Genomic DNA, 26733 nt, shown 5'->3' with positions numbered 1-26733 from the left:
GACAATGCAACTTTTCTTGCCATTCCTTCTTAATTTTTTCTGACACATCTGGCTGTAAATTCATGATCATCTTATAAATGATGGCTACTAAACTCTTTTGATAAGGATTAAGGGCTAAAGTTCTTTCTGTAATGTTCAATGGACATTCTTTCGAAAAAGACTGTAACTCATTATACAAAAAATTTCTAACTTGCAAATATCTAAAAAAATGGATTTTAGGTAAATTATATTTATTAGATAGCTGTTCAAAGGACATAATGTTATCATCCAGAAACAGATCTCGAAAACATGTTATACCTTTTGTTTTCCATAAAAGAAAAGCTTGATCCATAGATGAAGGCCGAAAAAAATAGTTAGATGTTATAGGACATGATAAAATAAATTTATTCAAACCAAAAAATTTATGAAATTGAAACCAAATTCGTAATGTATATCTGACTATGGGATTAGTTATCTGTTTATTCAATTTGAATAAAGAAAAAGGAAGTGAAGATCCTGAAATCAGTGAAAAATCTTGCACAGATTTACATTCCAAATTTACCCATTGTGGGCAAGCAGCTATAGTCAATTCTTGTGTCCAGAATATTAAATACTGTATATTAACTGCCCAATAGTAAAATCTTAAGTTTGGTAAAGCCAAGCCGCCCTCCTTCTTAGGCTTCTGTAAATATTTTTTGCCCTATCTAGGGTTTTTGTTCTGCCACAAGTAAGAAGATATTTTGGAGTCAATAGTATCAAAGAAAGATTTAGGAATAAAAATTGGTAATGCTTGAAATAAATATAAAAATTTAGGTAGAATCATCATCTTAATAGCATTAACTCTACCAACCAATGACAAAGATAGTGGAGACCACCTAATAACCAGTTGCTTAATTTGATCAATTAAAGGTAAAAAATTAACCTTAAATAAATATTTACGTTTTTTAGTAATTTTAATACCTAAGTAAATAAAATAATCTGTAACAATTTTATATGGTAAATGTTTATAAATTGGAACTTGCATATTTAATGGAAATAGTTCACTCTTGTTAAAATTCAATTTATAACCAGAAAAGTTACTAAATTGAGTAAGCAAAGATGAAATAGCAGGAATAGATCTTTCAGGGTCAGATATATATAATAACAAGTCATCAGCATATAATGATACTTTATACGTCCTCTCCCCACGGGTAATACCCAGAATATTGGGTGATTCACGAATAGCTATAGCCAAAGGTTCTAAAGCGATGTCAAATAGTAAAGGACTTAAAGGGCAACCTTGCCTTGTACCACAAAATAACTGAAAAAAAGGGGATCTTTGATTATTGGTACAAACCAAAGCTAAGGGTTTATGGTATATTAATTTAATCCATGATATAAATTTTGAACTAAAATTAAATTGTTGCAATGTATTAAATAAATAAGGCCATTCAACTCTATCAAATACTTTTTCAGCATCTAAAGAAATGACACATTCTGGTATTTTAGATGAAGAAGTATAAATAATATTAATTAATTTTCTAATGTTAAAAGATAAATAGCGATTTTTAATAAATCCAGTCTGATCTTCAGAAATAATTCGAGGTAATATATTTTCTAATCTAATAGCCAAAATTTTACTAAGTATCCTAAAATCCGTATTCAACAAGGATATAGGCCGATAGGATACGCATTCAGTAGGGTCTTTATCTTTTTTAAGAATTAAAGAAATAGAAGCTTCATAAAAAGATTGTGGTAATTTGCCTATACTTAATACATCTTTAAAAATTTTACAAAGCCAAGGAGAAAGTATAGAAGAAAAAGATTTTAAAAATTCTGCGGAAAAACCATCTGTACCAGAAGCTTTACCAGAATTCATTGAAAAAATAGCCTTTTCTATTTCAGACTCCATAATAGGTGTATCTAAAAATACGTTATCCTCAACAGTTACTTTTGGAATATTCAATTTCCTTAAAATTCATTTATTATAGAAAAGTCCTTAGTGAATTCTGATTGATATAAGGAATTATAAAAATCTTGAAAGGCTTTATGTATCTCTTTGTGGTCGATCGTCAGAGTACCATCTTGTTTACGAATCCTAGTAATCTGTCATTTATCCGAAACAATTTTCAATTGGTTAGCCAATAATTTACCAGACTTATCTCCATATATATAGAATTAGGTTTTTGATTTATTTAGAATCTACAACCAAAAAAGAATGTGCTTGATACAAAATTCCAAATCACATATCAAAGTAATAATATTAATGTCAATATACCCTATACAGATACTGCATTTTAATGTTTTTTATATTTAATTAATTTAAGTTTAATTTTAAACATTTAAGGAAATAGAAAGTAAAAGGTTAGCCCACCCTGGAGTTAGCCATTTCCAGTCACTTGCTTCCTGATGTCTCAATGCCCACATACAGGATACAGAACTGGTGAAAGCCATAAAGAACATTGTAAGCAGCATATCCATTAATAATGAGTAATGTCAAGAACAGTTAATTTTCCATTATCTGTATATTGTTTTTGACTTATAAGACTTTTATTTAAAATAATAGTCTTCATCTTTTCCCTTTGCTTTTAGTTTCCATTGTAGTGTGTCATTAACATACACTGCCTGAACCTTTCCAAATATATATAAATATATAAGATCTGTAGCATTCCAAGAGCTATAAAGTAAATAGATTATTTATTCTTCCTAGTAACTAGCGAAAGAGATAAAATTGGTTCCTACAACTGCCGTATATGATAAATGATTGTTTTAATAGCACCATAAATCATTAAAGTTTTTCTTTTGAAATGAATTATAATGGAATTGAAAACAATATCTATTATGCAACTCATGCTACAATGCTTTTAAATTAAAGATTTTTGAACAATTTATCAAAGCAAGAATAAAAGAAGAATATAAAGAGAAAAAGTGTAAACTACTCCAGGCCAAAGAAGAATTTAGAAAACTCCTAGAAGAATGCAAGCTTACTCCCAGGTATGTTATTTCTAATGATGTAGGTAGACCAAGTGCTGATCTGTTCTCATAAAAACAAATTTATTTCACTGCCCCTTCTGATGCTGTTTTGTTTTATTAATTGATTAATAACTTGGTTTAAGAGAAATTAAAGTGACATCTGGCAAGATGAGCAGAGAAGCATGGTAGTGATATATACATTCAGTAGCAATGTTCTCTGTAGGGTGTACATTTGTGTGTGCATTCACACATCTTCTACTTATAGCACACAAATGAATTTAAACCTCACACTAAAGGTTGTCACCCTCTACCTCATTGGCATGTTAAGTATATTTTTGGCGATTGTACATAATCACAGCTCCTTTGACTCCTGACAAAGGGTTTCGGCCCGAAACGTTGTCACTACCTCCTCCCATAGGTGCTGTCTGGCCTGCTGAGTTCCGCCAGCATTTTGTGTTTTTATCACATTTCCTTTGCCAGTTTCTGATGTGGATGGTGTTGAAAACGTGGAGTTTGTGATGATTTGTCTGCAGATTTTAGAACTGACTTATTTATACTGTCTTTGTTGAAGGAGTTGTTCAGTGTTGTTGTCATTGTGTAAAATTCGCACAGCACATGATTTTCGCACACACTGGTTATTACACATTTGAGGTAACGTTGCTCAGTGGCCACTTTATTAGGTACCGGAGTGAAACCCAGTGTGGTCTTCTGCTGCTGTAGCCCATCCACTTCAAAGTTCGATGTGTTGGGTGTTCTGGACACCATGTTGCAAAGTGTGATTATTTGAGCTTCTGCTACCTTCGCTTTACTGTATAGGCTGGTTAGCCTGACCTCAGTGACTGGGACAATGTTGTTGGGACAAGGTTTCAGGGTACTTGGAGGCAGATGATAAAACAGGGCAAAGTCAGCAATGGTTACCTGAGGAGAAAATTTTGCCCGACCAATCTGTTCTAATTCATTGAGACTTCTCCGTGGATTGTCACCTTGTCGTGGTGGAGAAGTTTGTGTGGTCCTGAGATCCCGAGAGCAATGCAGTCTGGAACAATGCTCCTGGTAGGGTCATCCATGGGGGTGAGGTCGAGAGTGAGGTCCCTGACAAAGAACAATCTAACCAACACCTCAACGGTGGAACAGGGGGATGAAGTTACTTCAAACTCAACAGCTGTGAAGGCGGATGAAGGCTGTAACAAATCCTTCAGCTCCAATCGTCATGGTTTCTGTGCCATTGGAATCAGTCGGTTGATTTGTGACATATCGTGTGCTTCTTGGAATGCAACATCAAATACACGTTAAACAAATACATGCACAGGTGTCTTCGCTCTGTGGAAACGGAACGAAGACCATCATCCTCGACCTCAAGGGATAGCCACGATGACAGGAATTCATTGAGAAAATAACAAGCAGAATAGACAAAGGAATCGTTGGACTTTGTGTACTTGAATTTTCAGAAGGCTTTTGACAAGGTGCCGCACGTGAGGATGCTTAGCAAGTTAAGAGTCCATGGTGTTACAGGAAAGGTACTAGCCTAGAGAGAGTATTGGCTGACCAGCAGGAGGCAAAGAGCGGAAATGAAGGAGCCTTTTCTGATTGGCTGCTGCTGACTGGTAGTGTCTGTAGGGGTCTATGTTAGGATTGCTTTTTACGTTGTATGTCAATGATCTGAATGACAGAATTGATGGCTTTGTGGCCAAGTTTGCGAAGAGTATAGAGATCGATGGAGGGGCAGGTAGTACTCAGGATGCCAGGAACCTACAGAAGAACATAGATTAGGAGACTGGGCAAAGAAGGAGCAGATGGAACACAGTGTCGGGAAGTCTATGGTCATGCACTTTGGTAGAAGGAATAAAAGCTTAGACTATTTTCTAAATGGGGAGAAAATTCAAAAATCTGTGGTGCATAGGGACTTAGGAGTCCTTGTGCAGCATTCACTAAAAGTTAACTTGCACATTGAGGCAGTGATGAGGAAGGCAAATACAATGTTAGCATTCATTTCAAGAGGAGTAGAATATAATGATGTAATGCTGAGGCTTTGTAAGGCGTTGGCCAGACAGAACTTGAAGTATTGTGAGTAGTTTATTCAAGAAAGGATGTGCTGGCATTGGGGCAAGTTTAATGGAGGTACACCAAAATGATAAACAAGAGAAAATCCAAAAACACAATCCTGCTGAAGGGTTTCAGCCTGAAACATCAACTGCACTTTTTTCGATAGGTGCTGCCTGGCATGCTGTGTTCCTCCAGCATTTTGTGTGTGCTGCAAGCACAAAAGTGCTTCTGGGAATGAAAAGCTCATCATGAGAGGAGCGGTTGGTGACTCTGGGTCTGTACTTGCTGGAATTTAGAAAAGCGGCCGGGGTGGGGGGGGGGGGGATCTCATTGGAACCTATCAAATGTTGAAACCATCCATAGAGTAGATATGGAGAGGATATTTCCAATAGTGGGGGAGTCTAGGACCAGGGATCACAACCTCAGAATAGAGATGAGGAGGAGTTTCTTTAGCCAGAGGATGCTGAATCAGTGGAATTTGTTGCCACAGGTGGCTGTGGAGTCCAGGTCATCGGGTGTATTTAAGGTGGGGGTTGATAGGTTTGTAGTTACTCAGGATGTGAAAGGCTATGGGGAGAAGGCAGGAGAATGGGGATGAGAGGGAAATGGATCACCTATGATCAAATGGTGGAGCTTACTCAATGGACCAAAATGGCCTAATTCTGCTCCTATCTTATGGTTTTCCTATCAGCTTGAGGCCATTCTCCTCTGACCTCTGTTGTTAAGGCATTTTTACCCACCAAATTGCCATTTACTGATTTGTTTTTCTTTTGTTTCTCACTCTATTCTCTGTAAACTCTAGAGTGCATGAAAATTCTGAGTTTTGGGATACTCAACCTTTCTGACTGTCACCAAGAATTATTCCACAGTCAAAGTCACTTAGATCATACTTCTTCCCCTTCTGATGTTTGCTATGTTGTTCTGAAATAGTATAGGACTAAACATTTTGACTTTAGTTGCGCATATTATATGGAAGTTAACGTCTAGCTTGCACCAAGTTGGGGAATTAAAAAAAAATTCTCTGTAGTTTAACTTGAGAAGCTGGGAGAAGCCAAACTAAGATGGCATAGTTCTGGAAAGGAGGATGTAATTGCAATATGAATGGAACTGTACCACAGCATAAAAGCCAGGACCAACAGGCTTCAGGACAGCTTCTTCCACCAGGCCATCAGACTGATTAACTCACGCTGATTTGAGAGTATTTCTATGTTACATTGACGATTCTATTTATTATAAATTATTATAAATTACTATGATTACACATTGCACATTTAGACGGAGACTTAATGTAAAGATTTTTACTCCTCATGTATGTGAAGGATGTAAGAAATAAAGTCAATTCAATTCAATTGTTAAGGTAGTTGCTACTGTATATGTAGATATACACTCTGTGGCCACTTTAATAAATAGACTTTACACCTGTTCTTTAATGCAAATATCCAGTTAGCCAAACATGTGGCAACAACTCAATGCATAAAAGCATGTAGACATGGTCAAGAGGTTCAGTTGTTGCTCAGAACAAACATCAGGTTTGGAAAGAAATGTGATCTAAGTGACTTTGACGAGGGAATTTGGCTTTGACTTTGGCCTGCTGTGTTCCACCAGCATTTTGTGTGTGTTGTTGTTTGAATTTCCAGCATCTGCAGATTTCCTCGTGTTTGACAAGGGAATATTTGTTGTGCAGGACAGGGTGGTTTGTGTATCTCAGAAACTGCTGATCTCCTGTTATTTTCACATACAACAATATCTAGATTTTGCAGAGATTGGTGTGAAAACAAAAAAAAAGCATCCAGTGAGTGGCAGCTCTGTGGACAGAAATGCCTTGGTAATGAGAGAGCACAGAGGAAAATGGCCAGACTAGTTCAAAATGACAGGAAGGTGACAGTAACACAAATAATCAGGCATTACAAGAGTGATGTATAGACTAGCATCTCTGAATGCACAACATATTAAACCTTGAAGCAGATGGGCTACAGCAGCAACAGACCACAAATATACACCCAGTGGCCACTTTCTTAGTACAGTAGGTATCTAATAATGTGGCCACTGAATGTAAAATTAGAGTACTCATAGGACTTGAACAATGTCAAGGAAGGGAATGGTAAGCTGGTGCATATCCTGACTGAAAATTAAAATTGCAGTATTATCACAGCAGAGCTATCACAATTTTGCAGTCAGCAGTGAAGAGTCTATTCTTGAGAGTGACCTTGAAGTAAGTTGTCTACAAAGATCAAGTGATCTCTGTGGCATGGCCTTCCTTTTATCCAACATCAGTTGCTTCAGGCAGCAGTTCCAGATCCTCCTGCCTAGCAGCAATAATCTCATCAAGTTAGCAGCTGATCATTTGGAAAGATTCTCTCTGGCATCAAATTTTGAAATAAAATGTGCCATTTTAAATAGCAATATTAAGAATATTTAGGTTCAAAAATAATAAATTAGGGTTCATAAAACAAAATATAAGGTGGTTATTATTATGATTATTATTATTCATTATGCATTTAAATATTTTAAGGTGAATCTAATTTACACAAAAGTTTTTATTTTCTCTCAGAACAAATTATTTGGTCATAATACCTCAATACAAAGTTGAAAATTCATGAACTTCCAGTACAACAATATTTCCAGAGATTTTACAGCAAATATTGTTTGTAAATTCCTGAAGCTTTTGTCTATATACTTATTTCTAGTGATAATGCTCAGTACAAAATGATATCTTGTGAAGGAGCATGGAGTTATTTATATCCACACTTCCATTTCCGTTCTTAGCTTTCTGAAAACATCCCATATAATTTGCTGACAATACTGATGATGAGTACCAACACTTTTAACAATATGCGAGCTGCAAATTCTGGGTTATTGCTAGGGTTATTGCATCATTAGATTAATTGTATTCAGTGTGTTGTGATAATATACTGTAAGTATCCATTTATGTGTAAAATGGTAATCAATAAACTAATTCCCTATCCTTATTGCTTTCAAGTATACCCCATGTAAAGCTACCAGTTGATTTGAAGACTAGTGGCTAACAAATATATTCACAGGGAAGATTGTTAATTATTGAGATTCATTGAAGAAACACTTTGAATTAACTGCTTCTTGAAATAACTTTGATTTATTCACAGTATTTCAAACATTTGTCTTTAGGAAAATAACTAAAGTATATATGATAATATTTCCATATGGAATTACAGAATTGTTATAGCGTCAAAGGAGGCCATGAAGCCTATTAATTTCAGAGTCACCATTTAAGAGCAATGCAACTAGACCACCCCATCATCTTTCCTTCAAACCACTAACAATTCTTTTGGACACTTAAATAGATCTATTTTGAACTGTACAATTTGATTTCCCTCCCACACTATTCTTGCAATGTGTTAAAAAAAAACTTCATGCTACTTTTGGTTATTTGCCTCATCACCTTTCTTCTCTATTTCCTAGTTCTTGTTGCCTCTGCCAGTTGGTAAATCTCTTCAGAACAAATCTCTTAGCAAATACTCCAGATGTAGCTAAGTAGCCATTTTGTCATGACCTTGTTCTTGTACTTGACACCGCTGTTTTTAAAGCCCAGAATCAAGTGTGTTTTTGCATATGAATAAGTTAGTTACTGCCTGTTAAGCCACTGGCAATTAGGACAGCAATAAGTGTCCGCCATCTTTATCTGTCCTTGGCCATCATCTCTATTTTGGCCCAGGCATGGTTCAGGGTCCTTATTTCTGCCTCTATGTTATGGCACCAAGTTGTTTTTGGTCTCCCATGATTCCTCCGCCCTTCAGGGGTGAAAAGGAGTTCTGTCTCGATGATGGAGTTGCCCTTTCTTCTCATTACTTGCCTAATCCATCTCCAGAATTTCCTCATGATAATGTTGACCATGTCCTCTTGATGACACTGAAGGAGCAATGTGTGGTTGGAGATGTAATGGCTTGCGATGTGGAATGACAACAGGTTGGCAAGACCTTTCTCTGTCGTGCAGTAGAATTCTGACGAGTACAAGAATGTGGGAGGAACACAGCTCTGGTACTGCTTCACCTTGGTTTGGATGCTGTACTTCTCAATATGAGTAAGGAGCAAGATTATCCCACATCTCCTCAAATCAATTTGCCAGTCAGTGAGGCTGATCTTATCGTAACCCCAACTCCATTGTTCTGTGAGTTCCTTTGCATCTACCTCTTTCTTAAAACTATATGAAGACTTTAGTTTCAGCATGTTTTGAGGAAGACATGATATCCTCTGAGAAAAAAGTGTGGGAAACTGGTTCATTTTAAACAAATACCTCTTATTCTATATTTCCCACAAGAAGAAACATCCCCTTCACATCCTCTCTATCAAGTTCCCTCAGGCCTTTTCAAGTAAGTTTCTCATCAATTTTTAACCAATTTTTTTTAAACTTGTGACTTCCTACAAATTATTCACATATGCCCCCAGGTTTCAGTGTCCTTGTACCTCTTTCAGAATAATGCCCTTGTTCATACTGTCTCTTTTCATTATTCCCACGAAAATATAACACCTGACAATTCTCAATATTAAATTTCATCAATCACCTATTCCACCAGCCTCTCTGTATCTCGTTGAAGTCTGTTACCATATTATCATATGTCACTATACAATCCTGAGATTTATTTTCTTGTGGGCATACTAAACAAATCCATAATAGAATCAGCGAAAGATTGCCCCAGCTTGGACATTCAGCCAGTGTGCAAAAGTCAACAAACTGTGCAAATAAAAAATGAAATTAATATTATTAATAATAAATAAACAATAAATAACAAGAATTTGACATGAGGAGTCCTTGAAAGTGAATCCATTAGTTGTGGGAACATTTCACTGATGGGACAAGTGAAGTTGAGTGAAGTTTTCCGCTTTGGTTCAAGAGCCTGATGCTGAGGGGTAACAACTGTTCTTGAGCCTGGTGGTGTAGGTCCTGGGGCTCCTGTACCTTCTTCCTGATGACTGCAGTGAGAAAAGGGCATGGTCTGGGTGGTGGGAATCCCTGATGAAGGATTCTGTAGATGTAGATGTACTCAATAGTGGGAAGGGTTTTACCCCTGATGGACTGGTCTGTATCCACTATTTTTTGTATTATCTGTAGATTTAAAAATTGTGCTGAGTCCAAATCATTAATATGAGAAGTGGCTCTTTGAACTGACACCTCTTGAACACTGCTTTCCACTTCCCTCCACTTGGAAAAACAATCCATGACTTGTTTTTTTTTTCTGTTTGTTGATAATTAACTTGTTTACTGTCTATTCCAATTCAGCCAGATTTATCCCTTGCCCTTTAAATATATAACGTTCTGAAAAATAATAACATTTTTGTACCTGAGGTGTTTGCATAAAAGTATCCAGCATTACTTCACTGCATGAAAAATTTGTGCTTAAAGGAACAACAAAACAACAGTATGATTTTGTTATATATCACAAATCTTTAATCCTTAGGGTTTCATCTTTCTCAATAAAACGTAATCGTAAATACAGAACACCCAATGAAAAGGAAAAAATTGGTTACTTTCCCTTTAGGTTTTGTTACTGTTTGATCCCAAGGCAACATTTTTTCAATGTCTGAATGATTGAAGTATTCCTGCCTTGCAATTTTGCAGAATTTGGCAACTACACTTTTGTTCATCACACTATTTGATTTGAGAGTATTTTGCTTGTTGATAATGAATTGTACATTACATTACATTCAGAATACAACTTGGCAAATGCTTGTGATTAATTCCTTACAGCATTTGTGGTTAATACATTAGTCTTGCACTCCTAAACCTTGTATTTCTTGATGCATTCCTCCTTCCCTTTCTCCTATGGTCCACTCTCCTTTCCGATTAGATTCCTTCCTTTCCTGCCCATTATCTTTCCTAGCCACCTGGCCCACCTATTGCCTTCTAGTTATCCTTCTTTCCCTCTCTCCACCTTTTTATTCTGGCATCTTCCCTGTTCCTGTTTCATCCTGAAGAAACGTTGACTGTTTATTCATTTCCATAGATGCTGCCTGACTTGCTGAGTTCCTCTAGCATTTTATGTGCATTGCTTTAGATTTCCAGAACCTGCAGCCTTCCTTGTGTTAATGATTTCGAGACCTGCTGTTCAGATTAGTGAAATAAAATATGTTCTATTGTCACAGGGATGGAATAATTTGGGAACTTGTGCCCAGTTGTTTAGTGGGTATTGATCCATACAGGGAATCTAATTTCGACGTCTGCAAAGTAACTTTTGCATAAAAGCACTCTGGCACAAGTTGAAGGAAAGTGACTTATGTTATATATGGTTTGCATAGTGTTTGACAATGTCATGATATAGCTTAAGAAGAAAATTGTTCATAAAGAACTGTAAATAAGTAATAAATTCATAAACAAACAAATCATTCATTTTATGGGCTGTTGATTTGCATTAACACATACTCTCAAAGGCCAATTTTGTTAAGCACATGTTAGGGAAATTAATTTGCTAATGATTCATTTAGAGTCGGTCACTAATAAATTGGACATGGACTTCAAAGTGATGAGAGAATACCTTTATTCATGAATAAGGGAAGAATGACTCTCTAACAGTGTAATCATCAAGTCTTCCAAAGAACAACAGTCACAGCCTTTTTTATATATGCACACAGAAAGTCAATTACATCAAAGTTTAAAAAAAGTCAAAACTGTGCATCTTCTCAGTTCCCTCGAAAATGCCAAAGACAGTCGCTTTTCTACCCACATCACACAGAGAGAGGTTGTTAGAATACCCTTGAAAATAAGTTAGATTATTGCAAGCATGCCTAGCACCCAGGCCAAATGGTGAGTCTTTATTTATGATATAAGGAAGGTTCATTAAATCCTTAGATCCAGTCAGTCATTAAAGTACAAAGGTACAATTTGAATTATGTGTTAGTACCTGACAGGTGAAGGAAAACCAGACAAACTTTTAGCTGTCAGAAAACTGACAGCCCACAGTGTCCTTCCAGTGTCCTTATCACTTTCACTTTCTTCATCTTGTTTATGCAGCTGTGTTAGCACTGAGGCCAGCACAGGCCATATTGCTAATTAAAGGGTGTTAACAACTCACATATCTTAACCCTTTATTCAGAACTTTCTTCCACAGTACACCTGTTTGTTAATGGAAATATCTCATCGTATGGTAGGAACTCAATAAATCAAAGTACGTGGACATAGTCAAGAGGTTCAGTTGTTGTTCAGATCAAACATCACAATGGGGAAGATATGTGATCTAGTGATTAAATGGAATGATTGTTGGTGCTAGACGAGACAGTTTGGGTATCTCAGAAACTGCTGATGTCCCAGGATTTTCACACACAACTGTCTCTAAAGTTTACTGAGGATGGTGTGAAAAACAAAAAAAATGCATCTGGTGTGTGGCAGTTCTGTAGGCAAAGTTCCTCGTCAATAAGAGAGGTTAAAGGAGAATGGCTAGACTGGTTGATGCACCATCAATAACTCACTCTGAGACGTAAAGGCGAGATATCGGCTTTTATTGACTGGAAGAAGGAACCAGCAGTGAGTGACCACCATACTACATCCTGGAGACTGAGAGGCCGGGCCCAGGCTCTGATCGCCTTTATACAGGGGTCTGTGGGAGGAGCCACAGGAGCAGTCAGCAGGGGGCGTGTCCAGACAGGCACACGTAGTTCACTGGTTCAAGCTGATACATCCTGCTTTATCAACCCAAGAATGCAAAGACGTCATATACAGTTTTAGTTGGGCATGGTTTGTGACAGTGAACAAAAATAATGTTTATTATTGTCCCAATATTGTATTGAGGAATTCTCTGTTCCTTCTGTGGGGCAAGCACAATGGAAAATGAGAGACAGAGGAGCACAGAAATATACTGGTGAGACCGAACTACATGTGAAAACTCGTTGTCTGTTTAGCTAATGATGCTAAGGGCTGCATTGTAGAATTGAAGTAGAGGGATCAGTATAGTGGGGAGGCATGAAAGGTTGCAGTGACAGTCGAGGAACAGAAGTGACTGCAGTGATTCTCTGGCTATGAATTGATAGATAAGAATTTGTTTTTTTTTTGCAAGTTGGGTTTGTTATTGATGCTCCTGTTGCTGTTTGCGTGATATGTTTTTTTGCATGGGGTTGGGTTTGGGGTTTAATATCCTTGTTGCTGTCTGCATGATTTGATTTTTGTACATGGGGATTTGATATTCTTTTGCTGTTTGTGCTCCTTCTTTGCACATGGGAGGTTGATGTTTTTCTTTGAATGGCTTCCAATGTTTTCCTTGTTTCGTGGCTGTCTGTAGAAAATGAATCTCAGATACGTACATAGTTTGTATATCTGTATTCATACTTCGATAATAAATATACCTTGACCCTTGAACCTTAAAGTCGACCAAGCGCAGTTCAGTGCATCGAGATAGCAATGGACAGGATTTAGCATTTCTAAGATGTCCAAAAGCATTCAATGGCTGATTATCTATTTTTGAATTTAATCTTAATTTGCACAAAACAAGAGCCTTCAAAAGGACACTGAGATAAATGACCAAATTATTTGTTTTGATGTCCAAGTCTAAATGATATGTTTCCTCAAAAGACGTTCTGCTTTATATAATGCCAGAGAATGATTTGTAACCAGCATAAATGGCTTAAATGTCTACGAGAACCACAATCATTTTGTGGTTTGGAGGCTTGAGTGCCTTAATGACCCGAAGACCTATGTTGGCTCTTGTTAGGGTCATCCATGCCAAACAGGTCAAAGGGTAGAAGCCAAACTAAGAGTGGTCCACCGGTCCAGGTTTTGAGGTTCAGCTCAGGGATAACAACCCTGGTTAAGCTAAACCGTTAAGGAAACGGCAATGAACAATCATTCTACATCTGAGCTGCAATGGATAAACAAAGATGGAAGGCCTTCATTGCTTCCCTAAACACTAGCAGTGTAACAGGCATTAAGTCAGTTTAAATAGCTTACAGCTTCTCTTCAAGTATCTCTCACAATTCAGCACATTCTCAGCAGTGAGCCTAATGTATCGATTTTGTGCTGAAATGGGACTTGAACCCTGAAAATAATTTTTCTGTGATAATAATTCCTAATACTACTTCCTACCTCCATTCACTCAGATGTAGTCATACCTGATTTGCCTATTTTAAAGGATGTTTGACAACTTAGGCCGGAAACTAAAATTTACTTACCGTATAGTGGCAAACCAAGGTTATAGCTTGATATTATCATACAAATGTAAAGAACTATTTGATTCTATTCACCTTCTGGCTTTAATCAATAGCATGTATTTTCTACAATCGCCTTACCACTCTAGCAGGTAAGAATATATCTAAATAATTATAAACCAGCCTTGCGTCAGCAATCCACATTAAAAGCAGAGTCTGCATAAAACATGGAGAAATACTATGGAAATCTAATTATTCTGAAATGGATGAATAAGTAATCTGTGGTAAGTATAATGCTGGATGACAAAACCAGTGAATAAAAGCATATTATTCTTTCACCACCCATGAATTTCCATATTTCATTTGGCTCAGTACCCATTATATTGGGAATAAAAGAGATATCAATTTCTTCAATTTTCGTATATCACCTCTTTGAGTTCTAAACTGACTGACAAGATGACTGGAAAGTCAGCTGATGCATGATATAGGAAATTAGGTGAGGTTTTTTCTACTATCATTTTAGTTCAGAAGCCCAGTTCAACACTCTGGGAGGCATTTGTTTACATGAGGATTGTTCTTGGGTTATGTAACTATTTTTATGCCATAGTGGTTAAGGGTCAAAACACTCTATGAAGGTCGGGCACCAACTGACGACATCTGCTCCTGGCCAAAGGCTATGGATACTTCATCAGGTAACTGAAGAGAGCACCCCGGTGTACAATACAAGCTATTACTGTATAACATTGCACTATATCTGCATATCATAGAATTGGATTTGGTAAAAATTATTATCTGTACTCTTTCACCTGCTCTAAGATCAATCTAACACTCCCCTCCAACATAGCCCTCTATTTCTATCTATATATCTATCTGAGATGTCCCTAATGTATCTGGTTCTAGCACCATCTTTGGCAGTGCATTCCATGCACCCACCACTCTCTGTGTCAAAGAACTTACCACTGAGATTCCACTATAGATCATAGAACAATATTGGAGTAAGTTTCTCACTGGACATCCCTGCTTCGTGCCTTTAGACCAATGCTTGTGCATATTCATGACATGGTGAGAAAGCTCCTCCATGTACAAACTGCCCCAGATTCAGGTCTAGCTGAGAATACCTCTACTTCTCCTAGTTTACCTGTGAAGAGAACTACATGCATTTTGAGCCATCTGTTATTAACTTATTTCTGATAATATTTTGTTTTATGAACTGAATGTGATATATGTTTTAAGGATGCACTGTGGTCTGGAGGAAAATTGTTTCATTTAATTATATACACTGCATGTACAGTCAGGTGACAATACACTTGAACTTGGACTTGAGAAGGAATTTGGACCTTCCTCAACTCATTACTCTGTGGGTAATGACCAACATTTGTCACCATTAAAGCAACTTCAAATGTCCTTTATGGGAGGATTCAACCAGATTGTCAAATTTGAAGGGAGTAGGCCAGCTTCATGCTCTACCTGAAACTTTTTTTTCCTCTCCAATTTCAATGCTCACTGATCCTGACAACTGTGCTTTAATCTGCATCTGAGATAACTATGTTTATTTATAATATTTTCACACACTATTGCTAAGGCTTCTAAGATTCTGAATATAATTTGCATGGTTGGTTATTGTGTTATTTTGATCCAATCACTTGCTTGAAGTCAATTTATTGATTTGATAAAGCACTTTTCTACAGTGCCATGCTCCACCTGCTCATTGTTTCATCAAACCTTTGAACCTTTCCATGACGTTACGCTTGACTATTCTTAACTGTAAATCACTTACACAATGCTGACATAGTTGGTAATGTGCAACAAGTCTGTAGTCTCAGAGAAGCTCATTCCAGTTCAGAGAATGAACTAATTCACACTACCATCAAAGGATGATGGTACTGTTTACTATGAAAGCTGTGACAATTATGCTCATTGACTTTTGGAAATGACCTTTGGGAGTGGAATTATAATTGGCACACTTTATCACTCCTTAGCCTTTGAAGCAACAGGGTGCTGACTTCATTTGTGAAAGGAGAATAATGCAGGATAAATGACAGTTCTATGTGATGCTGATTACTTGTAATATAGCAGAGTCACTGATATTGAAAGGGTACAGGTGATTTGGAAGAAATTTTAAAATGGCCATCCTATTCTCAGTCATAATTAACACACAAAGATAGTTTGCTATGTATTTGATAAATCTTCCCAATTCTACTGAGCAGCCTCAATTAACTTAAGCAGAGATTTTCTCTTCAAGAATTGCAGACTATTTCAACCGGAATTTATTAGGCTAGTTCATTCTCACAAAGCCAGCTGGTGGTGTAGTGGCATCAGCACCAGACTTCGGAGTGAAGGCTCCCAAGTTCAAATCCAGCCGGCTCCCTTGCACACTTTCCATCTGTGCTGGGTTGAGCCTTGAGCTAGCAACTTGGTCTTGTAAAAATAAGAAAGCCTGCTAGAAAAAGTACACCATCATGATGGCGTCCTGATGACTCCACTCGGAGTTAAGGGCTTTCTTCTCCTCTTCTTCATTCTCACATCCCCGATACGTTTGACATCTTAAAAAGAACTATGTAACTATGTTTTGTAATATGGAGCCATAAACCATGGCCCATGGTAGCATAGTGGTTAGTGTGATGCTATAACAGATGGGGACATCAGAGTTCAATTCTGTCGCCATCTGTAAGAAATTTGTATGTCCTTCCCATGAGCACATGGGTTTCCACCATGTGTTCCGGTTTTCTCCCACAGTCCAAAGGCGTACAAGTTGGTAGGTTAGTTTGTTATTGTAAATTGTCCTGTGATTAAAGGGTTAAATAGGTGGGTTTCTAGGCAGTGTGGCTCGTTGGGCTGGAAGGGCCTGTTCTACACTGTTTCTCTAAATAAAAATAAATGCATAAGTAAGCCTTGTATGACGATTTACAACCATATGTAGATCAACTGATGTTCACCAGTTGTATCATTATATTTGGCTCCATGTACGCATGAAATATCAAGCTGTCTAATGATGTAGTGCTTGTTCATTTACTCATTCCAAGCAGGGCTGTCCCTCTCTATGTGGTCTGTCTTTGAGGTGACAACATCATTAATTCTTCCTTTAATACATGCCATATTTGGCAGTTTAAGATTGACTAGAATTCAAAATGCTATTGGTTCAACAAAAAAAAGTAATTTTGTTGCTTAATTTCAGACATTTAAAATATATATCTGGGTGGAATTCTTGGAATCCTTTATTCTTATTTAAGGATTTCATTGGCATACATGACAGTTTTCTAATTAGATTTGGGTCACCTTGTGGATTGATTCTGTAGGCAATTTTTGCATCATTGTATCCCTGAATTGAGATTTTTAAATATTACGAAACCTTGAGTGATTTTATCTGCTATAGCAGGGGTTCATTTAGCACTCTAGACCAGTTGTGCTGATGATTTTAGCTTTGGGCAGTGAAAAAGTTAATTACAGTGAGGAACTGGAGAGAGATATCTGAGACACGTTCAAATCAGTATAGAAAATGAAGATGGCTATATAATGTTTTCCACATTAGAAAATGGTCTTTATCCCATTTAGTAGGGCTGATTATAAGCCCTTCCAACTCTTATTTAAACAGAAAGTTTAAAGAGCCTGCAACTTGCATTTAATTGGTACTGTAAACAGAGGCACTTCACTGGAACATTATCAAACACATTCCAGCATCAAGCCACACAAGTGTATAATGGAACAGAAGACTGTTTTAAGGAACATCTTGAAGGATGTTCAAGGTTAGCATGTTCAACTTAGCCATTAGATTTTTGCATACCAAGATAATGTGACGTTATAGGGATCAGGTGGAAAAGTGAATCTGGACAGCACCACCTACAAACTTAATGAAGGGTGAAGCAGACCAAGGATTTATGTGAACTAATCCTGTTCATATTTCTTATTTTCTTGAAAGAAACACAGAGTGGCTTCTGAATTGAACTTTGGGGCTTATGGAACAGCAATATGATGACGTAGCAGTAAATGGCAAAGTGATAAAATTTGGAAAAGCCAGAGCTAGAGTACAAAGAAAGCAATCTCTGTATGATTGGAGAAAAGGCTATGGATATCAGAGGAGTACAGCAATGAAGGAAAGTAATTTTCATTGCTGGACTGAAGTTTGTATAGGTCAACATGCACATGCTTAATAAGTGAACCAGAGTCAGTATTTTAAGAAATAAGGCAGTCGCAGGTGTATGTAGCATTGAGGAATATACCAGGGTTCCGCTGGAATAGCCAAGATTATAGACAACAAAGACATGGATTAGGGTTTCAGCAGCAGATGTCCCAAGGCAAAACAGAGTTGGAGAATTTTAATAAATTCGTTTTAGTGGTGAAGTAAATCTTGGTTTTCATAGGCTATCCTGATCATTTATGACACCAAGTTTACAAGCTGAATCTCAGACAGTTTCCAATGAACAATGAAAGTCAGTGGATACGGAGCAGAGGTTCTGGCTTCAGTTTGCCCAGCATTTGTTGGAGGTAATATCTTCTCATCCTGAACTTGATATTGAACAGACATCAAGACAAATAAAAGAGAAATGGAGGCATTAAAAGACCTGGTGATGAATTAGGGTTCATTTTCTTTCAGATATTTGAGGAACTCAGTATGTCTTTTGTTAGTTACATTGAAAGTTGGCATGAATGTGAAAAATAACTAAAACAAAACTTCTTTGAGAGACAAGAACAAAAAAGATGGCAGAAGCCAGTGGAAGATTCTTTGACTGCAGTTGGATAGTTACCAATGCAACTAGGCAAGTTCCACCTGATAGCTTACAGGGAGTGGTGTTCATTGACCATAGTGTAATCAATCATGTCAAAGTCTTTATGCACATCAAGAAAGTTGAGAAAGGCAGGCTTATCCAATGGACTATTGGATTTCCCCGCATCCGAAGATGATGAGGCCAGATCACCAGATATACTTAAGATGGATATTGATACATATCCGAAAGATCAAGGAATGGAAGGTTTTGGGGAACTGGCACAGACGAGGAGTTAATGTCAACATAGGTCAACCATGATCATGTTGGATGGTGGGGCAAGATTCAGGATCACAGATATCCATTTCTACTCTTACACTGTGATCTGGATGTTGACTAGACCACAGCTATGGCCAAAATGCTTAAATTAAGAGCACATTCAAAGTCTTTCTACTGGATGTTGGAAAGTGGCATCATTTTAATTCATCATGGAAGATTGCCAGGTGAAATTGTAACTTAGTTGCCCACCTTTGCTGGTTGTGGTCCCTGTTTTGTGTTTTAGTGTGCAAGCTTTTCTGTTTCACAAACAAGAGAAAATCTGCAGATGACAGAAATCCAATCATCAGGACTGGTGAAGAATCCCGGCCTGAAATGTTGACTGTTTACTCTTTTCCATAGATACTGCCTGACCTGCTGAGCTCCTCCAGGTTTTGTATGTGAAGCTTTTCTGTTTGATTACTACTTAGCAAATTAGCCAAAGGCTCTGTAAAACATTCCACTTAAGCATTCATATAAGGCCAAAGACATGCATATAAATAACATTCAACCATATCACCAAACCCTCACATTTTATATGTCAAAATTTTAATTTTGTTTTTATTGCTACTGACATCCAGCATTAACAATTGTGATCATTAATCTGACAGAAACCTGTTTAAAAATGATTGAAGGAGGTTGGTAATTTGGTTGAGAAAAGATAAATTTACTTGCCTGATAATGTGAGGTCAATTTTTGTTACTCTGAGAAAGAGAGATTCATCAAAGTTTTCCTTTGTGTTTTGCTAATGTTGGACTAGTGGTATTTGGAAGAGAACATCATTGGTTATATAATGGGATTTGTGCATCATTGGATATATAATGTAGCATTTTGGTTTCTTTAAAAAGATAAATGATATGTTATTTTTATTTTGGGGAAAAAAAGAGCAAGCTATTCAGAGAGAAAATGTGAAAAGGGAAGTTGGTTTGATAAAAAAAAACAAACAAGACTGATTTATGGTTGAGCAGCATAGATTTGTTCGTTACCAAGCAGTCATTCATTTTAATGTGCTATATGACAAACTCATAGTCATCAGTTCTCAGGATGTGCTATTAGATTTGCCATGTTTACAGCTTATGTACCCAACTAAGCCCCATATGGCATCTGTAAGAATGATACTTTTTAAGTACCATTTAGATCATAGCTAATGCCTCAGTAATTACTTTGAAATGTCTTCCCTGCAGGATTATTATGGTATTAATGAGCATTGCTGCATACTTTATGCCAGAATAAAGGACTTTCAGTTGATTAATACACAAGGTCCCTTATTTTAACATGAAATATGTTTGAATCTTTATTATACTCATTCATAAATAATGTAAGTTTTGAAGACTGAAGCATGGAGTCATAAATGGTTATGGCACAGAATGAGACCATTTGGTGAAATATCCCCACATTAGCTTTCTTTCTCCAGCAGCTAGTCCTTTCTCCATAGACTTGCAACGTTTTCGCCACCATAGATTTATCCATTTCACACTTTAAGGCCATAATCTGTAGGACCTGCATTTTTCTTCATATCATTTATGATTATTTTCACGTTTATCTTATACCTGTGATCTCCAGTACTCAATACTTTCACCATTGAGACTGCTCTTCCACTCCCCACTCTGCCCAGAATCCTAATCTTTTCTTATCTTTTATCAAATATCCCCTCGGTCTTCCCTTCAGAAAACAGCCCCAGACCCTCTGGTTCTTCATCCCAGGAACCATTTTTTATAACTCCTCACCACCATCTCAAATGGCTTCATACCCTTCCTATATGTGATCAGAAATGAACCTAATGTTCCAGTTGAGACTGGACCTGCCTCGGATATCTATAATGCAGAATCTGCTGTTGTATTTTAATGGGAGAGAAATTCAACTCACATTGTTCTGTTCTAACTTTAGACTGTATCTTTTCCTGTAATGACAATGCCTCACCAAATGTGCGAGCTGGCTGAACAAGCATCCATTTAGAATTTACCTTTACAACAGAACTTGTAGGACAGGTAGAACAAGTATCTCCCCTCTCTGCTGAATTTACCTTCTTGTTTTCCCCTTTTCTGTCCACACAAAATCATACATGTTATTGAACAGGAATTCTTCTCCTACCAATCTTATCGTGGAGGCAGACATCAGTTAAAGCCTGTTCCCTTCTTTTGTGCTGTTTAATTCAAAGATAATGCTGTCAATCAGGCAGACTTCTAGCTGGAGATCATGGCAAAAAATGTGCACAGTATGGGGTCAAAATTCGGGTCCTTTCAATTTTCCTGTTCAGAGATCTGCTAACCACAGCCACAGCCAACTCACCACAAACCCTAATACTGACCTTCCAAACAATCTATTATATCATGATCAAGTCTGTATATCATAGTCTGTATTAACTATTTGGTGTCTATTTCATAGGGATCTAGCATAGAGAAGTAGATAGTTATGTTGAATCTTTTAGAAGTACTTAGGACACAGTTTTGTTAATCTTATCACCGCACTTTGAAAGTCACAGCGACAGTACAGAGGTTACTTATTTGAAAGGTTACAGGGATGAGAGATTTCCTCTACACTAGGCTGCATTAGGAACTTTTGCACCATCAATAACTCTTGGAGACATGAGGTGAGATATAGGCTTTTATTGGCTAGAAGAAAGAACAAGCAGTAATTGACCGCCACACTACATCCTGGAGACTGAGACTGGGGCTGTGTCTCCAATCGCCTTTATACTGGGGTCCGTGGGAGGAGCCACAGGGGCAGTCAGCCGGGGGGGGGGGGGGGGGGGCGTGTCCAGACAGGTATATGTAGTTCACAACAGGAACTAAGTTGGAGAAGCTGGGTTCGCTGTTGGATCAAATAAATTTGAGAAGAGATTTGAAAGTCTTGTGCACAATCATGGCAAGTTTAGAAAAGGAAAATGAGGGAACATGTTTCTATCAGCAAATGATTCGTGGGTCAATGATCACATTTATAATAAGTGTAAATGATATGAGAGGAATGTGTAGAGCATTGTTTTCTGCAGAGAGTGGTATTAATCTTGAACTCACTGCTGCCCTGGTTTTCAAAAGAAAATTGAATGAGTACAAGTAATTTACAAGATTCGAGGGAAAAAGCAGAGAATAACACAATGGACTACGGGTAAACTGGTTTAAAATAGATAGGCTGAATGTATTCTTCTAAGCCATAATGATTCTATCATTGATTCCAATGCAGAAAAATACCTCAAGTTCTAGATTGTTGAAGTACCAAAAAGAAATTAAAACTTAATGAGCAAATTGATTCCCCAAAAATGGATGAAATGTGTGATATGCAGACAAACATGAAAGGTTGGTTTATCAAATATGACTCTCATTATTAAAATGGTATCTGAAGCAATCTGTAAGTAATCATTAAGTACAACAAATGGCAAAAGACAAGATTAGTTATATGACAAACAGCTTAATAACTGTAGGTACAGTAGGAATGGCTCTGATATTGACCAGCACTAGAATATGTAATCAATGCCATATTTGCCATTGATTGCAGAAGTCAGTATGAGACAATACAAACATATCTATATGGTGCACGTATATTTAAGTCACTTTTCTAAGTCTTGTTTGGATGATTGCTAACAGTAAAATAGATCAACATCCTATTCAGTTTGTACCAATAATTTTCCTTTTATTTAGGGACTTTTTAAATGCATGGGTTTGGGTCAGAAGTGAGTTAAGATTTCATATCTCACAACCTAGCCATATTTAGTTTTAAACTAGGCCAGCCAAGGCTGGGTGAACACTATGACTCCTTGAAGGCAGATAGCTTATTTAATGTTTCATTAAACCACAGACTCCATATTTCATCTCTTTCAGGTTAAACCACTTCACCAGTCCCCCATTTCATCTCGAGGAACCCCAGCAGTTAAAATGGGGTGTAGTGAGGGAGGTACGGACTGCTGACATGCTCCTTCTATACCGCTTGCACATCTGAATGCGTAGGGGTGTTTTGCCCTGAACCTCAACCTAACCTGTTTCTCTGCCGACCACATTGAGAATCGCTGATCCATGATAAAACCGCAATTTGTTATCAGCCCAACATGATGACCCCGATCCTATTAGCCACGGACCATAACACCCTGTAATTTGTACATCCTATTTACGTCCTTCAACATTTCCCACACAAAAAGTAAGCTAAGGGACAATCCACAGAGAAATAGATCTAAGAAGGTGTATATTGTGTTGTTAGACTGGAATCTCTTCTCTTCCATTGGATATACACGGTATCGACTGTGGTCAATGCAAACAACTGCAGGCACTGGAATCTGGAACAACAGTAAATCTGTTGGAGGATCTCAGCAGGTTGAGCAACATCTGTGGGAGGAAAGGAATTGTCAATTGTTTCAAATCAAAACTCTGTATCAGGACCCCTGTGGTCTGTGTAGGAAGTCTTGCAGGGTGAAAGGAGAGAGCAGAAATATGAATTGTAACTTCCTTCGTCCAGCAAACAAAAAAAATTAGCAAAGATGAAATGAAACCAACGAACCAACCGTCTGTCACATTCCAAGACTGTCTCTGTGCAGTCACCTTTTGTAACTGGAACATGAGCTTGCTTTGCTCTGCTCTGTAAAACCTGCTAGTAAAAAATGAAGATGACCTCAAAAATGTGTCTAATGTTATTTTCTGAGTTGGGAAGAGCAGAGCGTACTTGTTATCCTGGAAGTGCACAATCAGGGCTACTTTCCTTTCTGTTCTATATTAAGACAGGTTTTGATGCCTGCCAGCCAGTCAGAATCATAGACTAATACAGTGTGGAAACAGTATCTTTGGCCCAATTCCTCCATGCCAAACATGGTACCCATCAGGCTGGACCCATTGTCTGTGTTTGGACCATATCCCTTTAAGCTGTAACACATAGAAGCAGAATTAGACCATTCAGCTCATTGAATCTGCTCTACCATTCAAACAGGGCTGCCACTCTAAACCCTATTTTCCTGACTTCTCCCTGTAACCTTTGAACCCTTACTCATCAGATCAAACCAACCGACACTTTAAGTATATCTGATGACTTGGCATCCACAACCCTCTGTAAGAATGAATTTCACAGATTCACCACCTTCTGGATCAAGAAATTTGTCCTTGTCTCTGCGAAAAGGAGTGTCATTTTATTCTGAGGCAGTGCTCCCTTGTCCTATACCTTTTCACTATTGGAAACATCCTTCCCACTTCCTCTCTATATAGGTCCTTCAATATTCAGTAGGTTTCAGTGAGAATTCCAACCTCCCCCCCCCCCCCCACCATTTGTCCAGTGAATAGTCTCAAAACCATCAAATGCTTCTCATATGTTAACCCTTTTATTTTTGGGTCATTCTTGTAAACCTCTTCTGGACCCTCTCCAATGCTAACACATCATTTCTCAGATGTGGGGCCCAAAATGCTTAGAATACTCCAAAACTCCTCTTATCAACTTTTCTTTTCAATGTCTTTCTTAATGTTATTGCTGTACCTGTCCCAACCTCTTCCTCTGTGTATCATGCATTGTTGCAAGAAGTACCAGACCCTAAATTGGATAAACTTCTCTGATGTTCTTGGGGTAGCACCATATCTACATGGCAAGTGTAATAGGTGGAGTACATAGAACCCTACACGAAATGGCCCTTCAGCCCACAATGATTTTGCTGACCTATGTGCCTGCAAAATAATCCTTATCTCTCCACACCCTGCATTTTCACCATGCCTATCTAAATTCTTCTTAAAGTACCTCTTACAGCCCAGTCAGTGCATTCCAGGTCCCTACCATACTCTATGTAAAAAAAAACTTACTCTGGGCTCCAAACTCCTCCAAACTTTTTCCCTTTCATCTTAAAGCTAATGCCATCTATCCAAAATTGGATAAGCTTCCTACCCGTGATGTTGAAAGAATTGCAAACTCTCTTAGCATCTGGTAAAAGGCTCGAGTAGCTGAATTTCTGGCCTGAAATGTCTTGCAATTAATATTTAAATCCCCACTCAAGGCATATTTAAAATTTTGACAAACATATATAACCATTGCCCAAAGTTTAATATACTGTATTAATAATGTACCTAATGTCAAAATAATGCCATTGTTTGCATTAATTCTGCATGTTTAATGTCAGTATTCTGCATGTTTAATGTCAGTATGTAATTGAAATGTTTTTATTTGGTCCAGTCCAATTCTTAGTCTCTGGCTGTGAGGCTCCAGTGTTCACTGCACACAAAACCCAAAAGCCCTTAGTAGCAAAATTTCCTTCACTATTTCCTGACATTACAGAGATCAAAGAGGAGGTGAGTTGAAGGGAAAGATTATTGCAGGAAATGCTCAGAAGGAAGAACGCTGGGTGATGAGTTAGGACAAATGCCCAGAGAGAGACTGGAGCATGGGGGGGGGGGCGGGGGTAGGGATGTAGGATGTGTGGATCATAAGAGAACCACTAAGAGGTGTCATACAGAAGATCACTGGAAAAATGGGGATGGTATGGGAAGACTACCAGGAGACGGGTGAGGTTAGCTAGGACATCTCTGATGAAGTGGTGAGATTTGTGAGAAGATTGAGATGTAGGAGTTTCATAAAGGGAGGGGCATGGGCTGAGGAAAGGATTGATAGGAGGAAGGTGAGGCTCAAGGAGAAAAACACTGGTAAGGATTAACAAAACATGGCTGGGTGAAGACTAAAGTAAGAGGAAAGATCAGAGGGAGAGTGCAGGGGTCACAGGAGAATCATAGGTAGAGGGACAAGATCACAGGATCATGGTTAGGAGAGAGGCAGGACCATGGGAAGGACCTTTTAGGAGGGAAAAAGTCACAGGAAGAAGGAACCATTGGGGATGGGTGAGATCATTGGGTAAGATACTTTGAAGAGGGTCTGGTCACCTGGAGGATTGCTGGAAGAGGGGCAGGGGCATGAAAAAGATCCCCAGGCAAGGGAAGTTGTTGAGAAGTTTATCATCAGATATGGAGGGGATATTGTTGTGAAAATGGCTAGGAGTTACAGAGAAGATCACACGAGAATGTCTAGATTCAAGTAGGACTCTTAAGTGAGGAGTAGCAATTAGAGGAAAGAAAAATTGATGTTGAACAAATGTTGGGTTTGTGGGAATCACATGGTCCAATAGATGAATGACAGGGTGCGAAAACATTGTACCAGTGAGGATAGAATATGACCTGAGGAATCAAGACCTGCATCAATCTTCTCACAGGAACCATGTGTTTAATGAATTTTGTTCAAGAGACATGAAAAAAGAATTAATATATTTTGACATTAATGAGCACTCCCAGCGGCCTCTGTTCCCTCGCAGGACATGCTCACTGATGTAACAGCAACAATATCAACCTGTATTCTATTCCTCTGGTTTAAAAAAATTGGACCTTTGAGCCAGTAAATGTGTGGTTGCTACGTTATTTACCTAGCCTGCAGTCGGCATCCACGTTCCTGTTATTTTGTCAGCACTGCAGGCTGGACGTGTGCAGAGTTAATGAAAAACAGAGATATGCATCTGCTCGAGTGCATTGAATTTCAGAAAGTGTGAACTTTTAGTCGGTTAAGTTCGCAATAAAAATATTTTTCTCTTTTTCACTAACTATCTGCTTACACATTAGGTTCTAACCCTCTATTATTGTTGACCGTGCACAAGTATGCCCAAAAAATATTTAAAACCTTCACTGTAAACAGACTGTGGTCT

The 26733-nt window shown here is 37.9% G+C and overlaps 1 protein-coding gene across 2 annotated transcripts in view; it reads left to right on the top strand.

Moving 5' to 3' along the window:
* Nucleotides 1–26733, top strand: part of tcerg1l (transcription elongation regulator 1 like) — a 578623-nt gene that overhangs the window by 497727 nt on the left and 54163 nt on the right. Inside the window, exons 12-13 of one of the 2 annotated variants that reach the window (XM_059947664.1) lie at nt 2834–2952; nt 22910–23122. In XM_059947664.1, the coding sequence (XP_059803647.1) occupies nt 2834–2952; nt 22910–23027 (237 nt within the window). In that variant the 3' untranslated portion in view covers nt 23028–23122. Of the gene's footprint in view, nt 1–2833; nt 2953–22909; nt 23123–26733 lie in introns of those variants that run through there. The other variant, XM_059947663.1, reaches the window with a different exon arrangement.

The sequence above is a fragment of the Hypanus sabinus genome, chromosome 22 (genome assembly GCF_030144855.1).
Source record: "Hypanus sabinus isolate sHypSab1 chromosome 22, sHypSab1.hap1, whole genome shotgun sequence".
In the NCBI taxonomy this organism is placed as follows: domain Eukaryota; kingdom Metazoa; phylum Chordata; class Chondrichthyes; order Myliobatiformes; family Dasyatidae; genus Hypanus; species Hypanus sabinus.
This window is presented reverse-complemented; position numbering and strand designations above follow the sequence as displayed.